The following is a 12,109-nucleotide window of genomic DNA, read 5'->3' on the forward strand; positions in this document are numbered from 1 at the left end:
GAAGAGGCTCAAAGTACTTTGTATTAATATGAAAGATAGAGACCAATGTTGCTACCCAAAAGGCAGAATTTTCTGTTCAAACAATGACAAGAAAATTACCCACTAAAAAAAAATAATGAAAATCAATAAAAATCATTGGAGAAAAATAACAGAATAAAAAATCTCCAAAATTTAATATTCTAATGTGCAGTATACAATCCAAAATTATGTGACATACAAAAAACACACACACACACACAAAAAAAAAACTGACAAGAAAATAGAACACAGTTTCAAGAAAAAAAGAAAATCAATCAATTCTAAATTCAAGATGAACCACATTGGAACTAAAAGACAAGAATTTAACTTATATTTTATTTTTTAAATTTATCTTTATTATTGAAATTATTATAGATATCCTCTTTTTCCCCCAATGACCCCCTACTCTCCACTTCCACCCTCCCCCAGACCTTCACCACACTATTGTCTGTGTCCATGGGTTATGCATATATGCATATTTGTTCTTTGGTTAATCTCTTTCTGCCACCATCCTTCCCTCTGAGATTCATCAGTCTGTTGCATTAGGGTGACAATGCTTAATAAAATTATACAGGTTTTAGGTATCTGCCGGAAGCCAGTCCATCCTTGCTGCTTGACACAGTCGCTGCAGGATAGAAACATCTGCACAGCATATGTTTCAAGGGACCTGGCGTATATAGCATACTGTTCTTAATATGTTTACTCCCCTTAGCGCTGTGTGTTTTAACCAAGGTCACCTCTCCGAGAAAGGTTGTTTCCCCAGGTAGGGATTTTTCCCTGAAGTTAGGGAGGGGATGAAACTCCTTAACTAAGTGCCAGGCAGGTAGTTAATCACTTTAACTACAAAAAATCATGCTTAAGCTACATAATCTTTACTCCCTGGAATGGAGATAAGAAACGCCCTAACCTTTGTAATAGAAATTGACAGGATTAAAATCAACTGGTATAAATACGGATGTAACAAGACAATAAATAGCAGAACCTCTCTGGAGATCCAGACCAGAACTTGGCTGGAGATCCTGGCTAGGCCTCTGATCAACTGAACACTGTCTCCGTGTCCTTCCTTCTTCGCCGACTCCGTCTATGCCTTTGGGGACCCCTGGACCTGCTGGGGTTGGACCCCAGCAGGTATCTACTTATATAAAAACCTTGGGTGGTGTAACATCATGACCGGTCTGACGACCAAGCGGAAGGAAGTCAGTCCTGCAGGGGTTGTCTTGGAAACAGCTGAACCCCCTCCTGAGCTATTTCCTGGTGCTGTTTCCAGTGAGGGCGGAGTTTGAGGCAGGAACCCGTCCTCAGGGCATGGAGGCATATCTTTATAAAGTGTGCTGTGCCAGCACCGCCGCCAAGGGTGAACATGAGTGGGGGCAGCTGAAAGGCTTGGAAAAGACAGACAAGAAAATGAAAGCAGGGTCTCAGTGGGATGCTGCTTCTCTGAGAGACAGCAACCATGCCCATAGTCATGTCTTTATTTTATAGCAGTAATGCCACAAGGCAAAGTAAGGGCGTGACCAAGTTGTTTACAACATTCTCTTGGGTTTCAATCCTACTCAGCTACATGCACCTGAGCTCTATCAAGCCTACATCACTCAGGCATGTGGGGCCACATGTTCCGACCATAGGTTCAAGCTTACAACTACAGCTGTTGGCTATAATTGTGCTGGGAGGGCCCTGCCCTCCAAGCTGGAACTTGCACATGGCAATGAGAGGACTGTGCCCTCTCATCAGTCCAAAGCTTGAACCTGTCCAAACACTGTAGCAGCTACCCACAATAAAGTTTTAATCTACTTATATAAAAACCCTGGGTGTAACATCATGACCAGAAGTACGTCCAACCTGGAAGGAAATCAGTCCTGCAGTGGTCGTCTTGGAAATGGCTGCGCCCTCCCCCAGCTGTTTCTGGGAGGATGAGGTTCAGGCAGGAACCAGCCCTCAGGGAGAGGTTTCAGGCAGGAACCCCACCCTCAGAGCAAAGCATGGAAGTGAAATGATTTGTAATGGATCTACTGTTGAAACTTACTTCGGAAATACTATATCTATAGATCAGTGGTTCTCAACCTTGGCTGCACATTAGAATCACCTGGGAATCTTGTTAAAATCCTGATTTCTGGGCCTCATCCTCCGGAAATTCTGTTTCCTTGTTACTAATGTTGTGGCACCACCCCATAACAAAGAAACAATTTCCAGAGGATGAGGCCCAGGAGTCAGGATTTTAAAAAGATTCCCAGGTGATTCTAATGTGCAGCCAAGGTTGAGAACCACTGCTATAGATATTAACATATATCTAAACGTCCAATTCTTTGTCTAAAAAATGAGCATGTTCAAAAATTAAATGAAGAAAATTTGGATATACTTGATGGAGATTTTCACACATATTTGAGTGATGATTCTTCTATTGATTCCACAGATGATGCTGAAAAGGAAAATTTTCCCATCGAATTTCTTAATAGTATTACTCCTTCGGGAATGCCGTGTCATAAATTAAAATTGAAAGTGTGTGCAATCATCATGCTATTGAGAAATCTCAATAGTAAATGGGGTCTTTGTAATGGTATCAGATTTATTATCAAAAGATTATGACCTAACATTATCAAAGCTGAAGTATTAACAGGATCTGCAGAGGGAGAGGCTGTTCTGATTCCAAGAATTAATTTGTCCCCATCTGACATTGGCCTCCCATTTAAATTGATTCGACGACGGTTTCCCGTGATGCCAGCATTTGTGATGACTATTAATAAATCACAAGGACAAACTCTAGACAAAGTAGGCATATTCCTACCTGAACCCGTTTTTGCACATGGTCAGTTATATGTTGCTTTCTCTCGAGTTTGAAGAGCATGTGATGTTACAGTTAAAGTTCTAAGTTCTTCATCACAAGGGAAATTAGTCAAGCACTCTGAAAGTGTTTTCACTCTTAATGTGGTGTATAGGGAGATATTAGAATAAGTTTAATCACTTTATCAATCATTGTTTGCATCACTGTTGTTTTTATATCATGTTTTTTTTTGTTTTTATATCATGCCTCTGTTGTTATATCCTTTTGTTACTGTTTATTTATTAATAAATTTATATATTATTTTCATATATATTTTAATAATTTCCTTTCATCTCTCACACTTCTATTATAGAGAAAGGGCAAACAGCAATATTAAAATATCTCTGCTAATTAATTCCCTTTAAAATATATATATTTTATTGATTTTTTACAAAGAGGAAGGGATAGGGAAAGAGAGTTAGAAACATTGATGAGAGAGAAACATCGATCAGCTGCCTCCTGCACACTCTCCACTAGGGATGTGCCCACAACCAAGGTACATGCCCTTTACCAGAATCGAACCTGGGACCCTTGAGTCCACATGCCGATGCTCAATCCACTGAGCCAAACAGGTTAGGGCAATTAATTCCCTTTTAATGTGCATGAATTTTGTGCACTGGGCTACTAGTCTGTATATATAAAATCCCAGCAACTGGAATGGTGGCACAACCAGAACAACTGGTGGTTATGACATGCACTGTGGCAGCCAACCACCCTGATCCGGCCCCAACTGGCCCCCCGCGGGCCAGTCCGGCCCCTGATCTGCCCCAAACACCTTAATTGGGGTCAGGACCAGCCAACCAACCATCTGTGGCCTTGCCCCCCAGCCAGCCATAGCCCTTCCCCCTGCCAGCCCAGCCTGATGGGTCCCCATTGAGGTGGGCTGGCCAGATCCCACTCATGCACGAATTTGTGCACTGGGCCTCTAGTACAATTCTATACTATATCATCTGTATATTTTATTACTTGGGGTGATAAATATACAGACAATTTTCAAAATAATATGATGGAGGTGCTAGCTAAAGTTAGGGTGGTAATGATATTGCAGCATATAAATGCATAAATTTTGTAAACCTTAACGTTATTTGTGAATTGTATCTTGATAAAAATGTATTATTCAAAATTTACAAGACGAAATATAAAACATTTAAAAAATAGCCCTGACTGGTTTGGCTCAGTGGATAGAGCGTCGGCCTGCGGACTGAAAGGTCCCAGGTTCCATTCCAGCCAAGGGCATATACCTTGGTTGCAGGCACATCCCCAGTAGGAGGTGTACAAGAGGCAGCTGATCGATGTTTCTCTCTCATCGATGTTTCTAACTCTCTATCCCTCTCTCTTCCTCTCTGTGAAAAATCAATAAAAATATATTTTTTTAAAAAAATAAAGTGGCTATTATAAGTATCTCAATAAAGTAAAATAAAACATGCTTTTGATACATGAAGCTATCAGCAGAAATATAGAAGCAAAAAGTAAAAATCAAATAAAATGCTAGATATGCAAAATATTCTAAAATTCTCTACATTATAAATTTCTTACTGATTATTATCCACTTCATTTAAAATAGTTCTATCTTAATCAGCAGTTCACTACACTGAAAGATCTTTAAAGACAAGGACCAAGTCTTACTCATATTTGAGTCTGTATAATACTTTTTATAATGCCTGGCATATAGAAATGCTAAATACATCTCTGTCATTAATTTATTTAATTGACATAAAAAACTGAAAGTTTCTAAAATAATATACTAAAGTAAAGGTTCTTCGCATGCACACCACCTAAAGTCAAATAATCTTCCGTCACCATACACTTGGCCCTCTTGTAAAATACACATAATGTTTCACAGAAATGTATCCTTGAAACTTATATGATCTTATTAACCAATGTCACCCCATTAAATTTAAATAAATGAATAAAAATAAATTAAAAAGAGAAGATGCTTATCATTGGCCTCTTCTCAAAATAGCTGGTCATCCTTTATTTTAGAGAGTTTTGATAAAAAGAATCAAGCAATTAAATTATAATAGCCATATATAGTTCATATTTTATAACTAGAGGCCCAGTGCACAAAAATCTGTGCACTGGAGGGCAGCGGGATCCCTCAGCCCAGCTTGCCCCCTATCACAGACTGGAAGCCCTCAGGGGATGTCCTACTCCCTGCTCTCTGCTCCCCTTGGGGAGCAGGCCTAAGCCACAGTCTGGCCATCCTTTGTGGGAGGCGACTGGGCTGATCAGGGGAAGGCACCAGCCCCATCACTCTGCTGCTGCAGCCACTGCCAGTCACCGCAGCAACCAAGGTGTTTTCATCAACACAGACTCCAGTCCCTTTACCATGAAAAAATGACAACTTTCTTTAGGCATTTTCAAGATGTGCCTTTCATAAGATATGACATTTCTTTCTTTCTTTCTTTTTTTTATCCTCACCTGAGGATATGTTTCCATTGATTTTTAGAGAATGTGGAAGAGAAAGGAAAAGACAGAGAAAAACATCAAAGTGAGAGGAACACTTTGATTGGTTGCCTCCTGCATGAGCCCTGACCTGGGCCCAGGCCAGGGAGGAGCCTGCAACCTAGGTACATGCTCTTAGTCAGAATTGAACACAGACCCAGCAGTGGGGAGGCTGAGGCATTATCCACTGAGCAAAACCAGCTAGGACAGGATATGACATTTCTTAACCCTCCAACAGCAGACCTTCCTTTTTTTCTCCAGGAGTGTGGTAAAAAACCCTAGATCACTTATTTGGATTCTTATTACCCAAGTTACTAAGAATATTACCAGTGGCATACAGGGAGCTTAGCCAATGAGCGGTCAGAAAAGGTGTTTCCTCTGTAGTTCACACCAATTGCCAGCTTGGCCCCTGCCCAGGCCTAACGCCTCTGGCCAAGTCATTAGCCCTGGGAAGGGGACGTCCAGCTCCCGCAATCGTGGGCTCAGCCCCTGCTCCCCACCATCGCCAGCTCCATCCCTGCTCCCTGCAATCGCTGGCTCTGCCCCTGAACAGGCCTAACGCCTCTGGCCAAGGCCTTAGGCCTGGGCAGGGGACCCCCAGCTCCCACCATCACCGGCTCTGCCCCTGCTACCCTCAATCGCTGGAACTGCCCCTGCCCAGACCTAAAGCCTCTGGCAGGGGCATTAGGCCTGGGCAGGGGACCCACAGCTCTCTGCAATCTCCTGATACACCCCTGCCCAGGCCTAACACCTGTGGCCAAGGCATTAGACCTGGGCAGGGGACCCCCAGTTCCCACCATTGCTGGCTCTGCCCCTGCTACCTGCTATCTCCGGCACCGCCCCTGCCCAGACCTAATGCCTCTGACTGAGGTGTTAGGCCTGGACAGGGGACCCCCAGCACCCCACAATAGCAGGCTCCTCTCCTGCTCCCCACCATCGCTGGACGCCCCCCCCCCCCCTGTTCCCCACCATCCCGGCTCCACCCATTCCCAGGCCTAACGCTTCTGACCAAGGCATCAGGCCTGGGCAGGGGACCTCTCATCTCTGATTGCAGGCTCCGATAGCTGATAGCCGCTGGGCCCCTACATATGCAAATTAACCACCATCTTTGTTGGCAGTTAATTTGCATACTGTGCTGATTAGCCAATGGGAGGCGTAGCGAAGGTACGGTCAATTACCCTGTTTGTCTATTATTAGATAGGATATTGAAAAATGTAGTACATTAAACCGGACACAAAACTGAGTACTGGCTTGTTTTTCTTATTTATAAAAGGGGACCATGTAGAATTTTCACTGTGCCAATTCTGAGTTGATCATTAATTTATTGTTTATACTTATGTGCATACATATCCACTATTATAACTGATTCAAACTAAATTTTTAAATTATTTTTGACAATGTTTCCTTTTAGAGTTGTACATAAGAGTTGACCTTTTTTGGTAACATTTGCTTTCTTTATGAACAGGTAGGTAGCAAAATATGAGACCTGCTCCACTACTATAAACTTTAATAGATTAATATCTCACATGTTCAGAATCAAAAATTCTTACTGTATTTGGAAGAGGGGTTGGCAAGAATCAAGAAATAAAGTCCTTTCATTGCCAGAACTTTATATGTTAGGTATAGCATAATATGAGTAATATTCACATGTCCTTGGATAATCCTTTTATGTTTCACTTTTAAATTTGATTAAGTTTGCCTGACCAGTGTTGTTTAATGGTTGAGTGTCAACTTTTGAAGCAAGAGGTAATAGTTCAATTCCTGGGCAGGGCACAGGCCTGGGGTGCGGGCTTAATCCCCAATGGGGGCATGCAGGAGGTAACCAATCAATGGTTCTCTGTCATCATTGATGTTTCTATCTGTCTCCCTCTCCCTTCCTCTCTGAAATCAATAAAAAAAATTTGATTAGGTTTAATAATTTCAAAGTCAAGGTTAGATTCAATTACATAATCCAAACCACTTTTAAAACTAATATGCTACTAAATCAGGGTCAATAGGCAGAGTGAACAAAATGATAACATTTTCCAACTTCCTAATTCTATAACCTTCACTACTTTATGAGTTTTATTAGTATGTTCTCTATAAAATATATATTCTCTAAAAAAGTAATTCACTTTAAGTGGTGTACCCTACATATAATTTGATGAATATACAAGTCACAGAAATAAAGGAAATAATATAACTACAACTTACTCCTTGACAATGAAGGTAGTCAACTGTTTTAGTTATCACAAACAGTACATCACTAGCTTCCCGTTCCGAGAAACATTTTTGTTTGAGAATACGGTCAAGTAGTTCTCCTCCTTTCATCAAATCCGTAACAAGGTAAACATATCTACCATCATCATAAACCTAAAAAAGAACACATTTTAAAAATGTTATTATTTATAATTATAATTCTGAAATGTTTAAATTACATTTAATTTACTTTTATAGTGAACCTCTAGTGTTAAAAATATATATTTTTATTGCCAATATAGTAGTGAAGATTAAATTGGCTAAACAGTCCCTGAGATCATGTTAAACATATAATTTTATTAACTTTTCAGGTAGTACGTTACACTTCATCAAAGGATATAAATGAAAAAATACAACTCTGTACCTCTCAAATGGCATCTATTTCAATTGCTTTTACTGTATTATAGATACTTCTCTTCCCTACTAATGGTAAGGTTCCTTTTGACAGTAAATGTATTATTAGTTTTTAATATCCTCCCCGCAGTCCATTATCTGACATGGTGTCTTAAATGTTTGTTGAATTCAAATACTATACCAAAGAAAATAAATTGAAAAAATAAGTGTACCCTTTCATGCAGGCTTTGTGACATAGATAGATTAGATAGATAGATAGATAGATAGATAGATAGATAGATAGATAGATAGATAGATAAATAGATAGATAGATGTAAACTACTATTTAAAAACTATGAGGGTGTGTATCCCTCAGCCTGGCCTGCACCCTCACCAATCTGGGACCCTTCGGGGATGTCCAAGACTGTTGTAGGATTGGGCCTAAACTGGCAGTCGGATATCCCTCTCGGGATCGGGGACCACTGACTCCTAACCGCTCACCTTCGTGCCTTCCTGATCATCCCTAACCACTCTGCCTGCTGGCCTGATTGCCCCCAATTGCCCCCCACTGCTGGCCTGCTCATCCCCAACTGCCCCCCTGCCAGCCTGCTTACCCCCAACTGCCTACTTGTACCCTCACAGGTAGCAGGTGCTGATTAGGGGAGGAGGGCATGATTGTTTCCTGGGACTGTAGCTATGGAAGCTTTGCAGAGGGTTCCGCAGGCTTTGGAGGGGCAGGCTCTGGCCAGCAGCCTTGTAGTGGTGGTCGTCCCTGGAGGTGTTGGTGGGGGGAAGGGAGTTAAGGGGGCTCTAGGAGAGCAGTGAAGCCAAAGGGGGAGTAACTCTCAAACCTTCTTGCTTGGCGCCATTCTTTAAATTGTACGTGACTGTTTCACAGCTGTACCTGCTCAGGGCAGGGCTCCAATCTCCTGAAGCCGGGTGGGGGATGGGCCAGGGCAGAGTCAGGTGGGCTAGGAGGGTGGATTTAGCTGCACCCCCAGCACGTTCAGCACACATCAGCTGCAGAGACGTGCTGCTGCTGTCCGGTGGAAGGGTCTGACCCTGGAGGGCAGCTCAGGCCTCCCTCTACCTGGGTCTGGAGTTGTAGGGAGGAGAGTGTGCCCAGCTCCAATGGTGGGGGCCTGGTAGCAATGGGAGCACTGATGGGTGGTCGCTGGCATGCTATTGTGGGCGCCCCTGGTGGAGGTGCCAGGGGAAGAGATCGGGAGTCGGAGATGCAGGCTGCAGCTACTCCCAAGGCTGGGTCTTCTCCCTGGCTGGTCAGCCTCCCGGTCCCCTGGGGGTGCGGGACTGGGGTAGGGTGTCCATGCAGGGAGATTGGAAGAGCTCCCCGAGGCCGCTTCCTCTTCCTTCTTAGCAGTCTGGGCTCCTGTCAGGCACTCTTATCAGACCCCTAGGAACTTGGCCCCACCACCCACCCCCTGCTGCGCATGCATCAATATGCTAATTGGCCATTACTAGGACACCATAACGGCAATTAGCATATTATAGATATTAATCAAAATGCATATCATATTATCCAAAACAAACTGATGTAGGTAATAGCCAATCTATCTGCCTTCTCTAAAGAGAAAAGAGCATTATTTTCTTTTCTTTAATATATTTTATTGATTTTTACAGAGAGGAAGGGAGAGGGATAGAGAGTTAGAAACATTGATGAGAGAGAAGCATCTATCAGCTGCCTCCTGACACCCCCTACTGGGGATGTGCCTGCAACCAAGGTACATACCCTTGACCGGAATCGAACCTGGGACTCTTCAGTCCCCAGGCCAATGCTCTATCCAGTGAGCCAAACTGGCTAGGGTGAGAGCAGTATTTTCTTATGTGAAAATACTGTGTTTGTTGACACATGAAAGGGAAGCACTGCCCAGCAGAACTACCCCGGAGCCATGTCAGTAAGAACTGTCTCTACTAATTTCCACACAGGATATGGTTCCACACAAGTCTGGTTTTTCTTTGTGCCCAGATCTCAAACAGATGCAGGTTCCCTCACTGACAAGGCTGGAGCCCAAGTACTTGAAGGTACTTGGTCTCCTAGGGGATAAGGCGATTGTGGGTTGTGTAGCATTTAAAACATCTATTTTTTTTTTTAAGTAGCACAGATTTTTATTGTCAAAAAAAGTAAGATATATGAGCATAAGAAAAAACACCAATAAATTAATTGTTTTCATCATTTTAGACTCCAGGGCCTCTCTGTAGAAAAGTCAGCTCAGCTGACTATGTAGACACCATCCTTCCGAAATACGAATAGCAGGGATTTGATACAATATTCAGGACAATGACCAAACATGTCCATAGCAAGGATAAATAAATAGGTGCTTTCCCTGGTTCCTTCCTCAGTAACCTCTATTTTTATACAAGATATGAGGCTTGTTTTAGGAAAAATGATTGCCAGAAAAATATTTTCATCCTTCTACCTCTAAGAAAAACATCAAGCTCTGGTGACACTTGTTTCATATGAACATCCAGAATATAATCTACGTATAGTTACCACCATCTTTACTTTTAAAAAGCTTAACATCCATTTATATATACCAAAGCAGTAGGTTGAATATTTTCCCTTAAATGGTTTTCCACCAAAATGCAATGAACTTAATCTTACTGTAAAGTGCAACAAGGGATATGCAAGGCTTGTGTTTGTTGACACATGAAAGGGAAGCACTGCCCAGCAGAACTACCCCGGAGGCATGGCAGTAAGAACTTCCTCTACTAATCTCCACACAGGAGATGGGTTCGTGCCAAGTCTGGTTTTTCTTTGTGCCCAGATCTCAAACAGATGCAGGTTCCCTCACTGACAAGGCTGGAGCCCAAGGCACCAGCAGTAGAGGGGGCCAGAGACTAGTCAGTGAGCACCTCTACACCATGACTTACCCATCAAGAAGCCTTGGTTTGGGAATAACACAAATGTTACCTACCTCGTAAGCAATGATCAAGGTCTTGTCTAGGCTAAATGATGAAACAAATTGATGAGGCCTTTATACATTACGGCTAAGATTATTTAGTCTAACTTTAAATTGAAGCAATATACAATGGCTTCTCCCACACAAGGGCAAGCTTTGCACAAGGACAAGTTTCTCAAAAAACAATGATACCTCCAGTTCTAGGCTCAGTTTATAAGGTGTTTTTTTTTTTTTTTTCAAAAAAAACCCAACCTTTCCTATGTCAGATCAGGGTAATAGAGAAGTGGGGGCAAGCCACCCTCTATCCAGAGTCACTGGAAGAGAAAGCTATAGAAGCTGTTGAATGTGAGCATATTCTATTCTTGGATTTAAGATTATAGACCCATGGTGGTTGTTTCTTCCTTTCCATCAGTGGGATATCCATCTTGGGCAGCTTTAAGGCTGTTGGATCTTTGACCATTAGGGTGGCCTGAACGTGGATAAGTAGCATTGGAGAAGGTTTCTTGGCTCCTCTGTAAGGCTGGGTGCCAAAACTTCCCAAATTAGACTTCCAGAGGGATCTTGGTCCAAAGAGGCTCCATTTACCTGTCTAGTTTCTGTCTTTATCCCCACTTCCAGAACCCATGGTGGTAGGATTTGGGCCAGATAAGACTATGGAAGAGCCAGAAGAGAGCAAATCTCCAGGCTACTGCTCAGCGGAAGAGTGAGGGTTGCTGCTGGGGGTGGACATGGCTGAGGCTGGCTGCTTCTCTTCTCTCATTATCTCTCCACACTGTAGTTTTAGTTTCTGGAGTGCTTCTGCCACTTGAAGGTACTTGGTCTCCTAGGGGATAAGGCGATTGTGGGTTGTGTAGCCAGCATCTCTCTCTACCCTGCCTGTTGCTCAAAATGTTGAATGGTCTCCTGGGTCTGTTTTGTGATTAGAGAATTCATGAGACACAGGTGGCTTTAGCCTTCATCATTGGGACCTAGTCCATACTGTCAATAGCCAATGGGAGGGTCATGGTGGGGAAGGACACACTGGCCTCACCTTCCTCCACCAGGCACAGTCTCAAAATCATTGAAAGACTCGGATCCAGGTGCTTTTTCTATATAGATTTTAGAGCTAAGTCCCTGACACCAGAGTGAAATGATGTGATAATTACACTTACAGATATTAATGAGGAACATTGCCCAAATCCTGAAAATTAGCTAAGTTGGTTGGAAAGAGTTCATACATTCCAGACGTTCTGTTTCACTGTTGCAGAACTGTCTGCAGCCTGAGCTCTGGCACGAAAGAGGCTGTGAGGACCCATATCTCTAGAGGTTGTGGTGAATTAGGGACCCAAGCCATGGT

At 42.7% G+C, this 12,109-nt stretch overlaps 1 protein-coding gene and 1 pseudogene across 3 annotated transcripts in view; both read right to left on the minus strand.

The window, feature by feature from the left end:
- Positions 1-12,109, minus strand: part of RPS6KA6 (ribosomal protein S6 kinase A6) — a 207,397-nt gene that overhangs the window by 45,921 nt on the left and 149,367 nt on the right. For all 3 annotated transcript variants that reach the window (XM_059678455.1, XM_059678453.1, XM_059678454.1), the window contains one exon: positions 7,475-7,633. In XM_059678455.1, coding sequence (XP_059534438.1) covers positions 7,475-7,633 — 159 coding nt within the window. The remainder of the gene's footprint in view (positions 1-7,474; positions 7,634-12,109) is intronic.
- On the minus strand, positions 11,075-11,807 carry LOC132224644 (putative monooxygenase p33MONOX; annotated as a pseudogene).

Source organism: Myotis daubentonii, chromosome X (assembly GCF_963259705.1).
Source record: "Myotis daubentonii chromosome X, mMyoDau2.1, whole genome shotgun sequence".
NCBI classification, from domain to species: Eukaryota; Metazoa; Chordata; class Mammalia; order Chiroptera; family Vespertilionidae; genus Myotis; species Myotis daubentonii.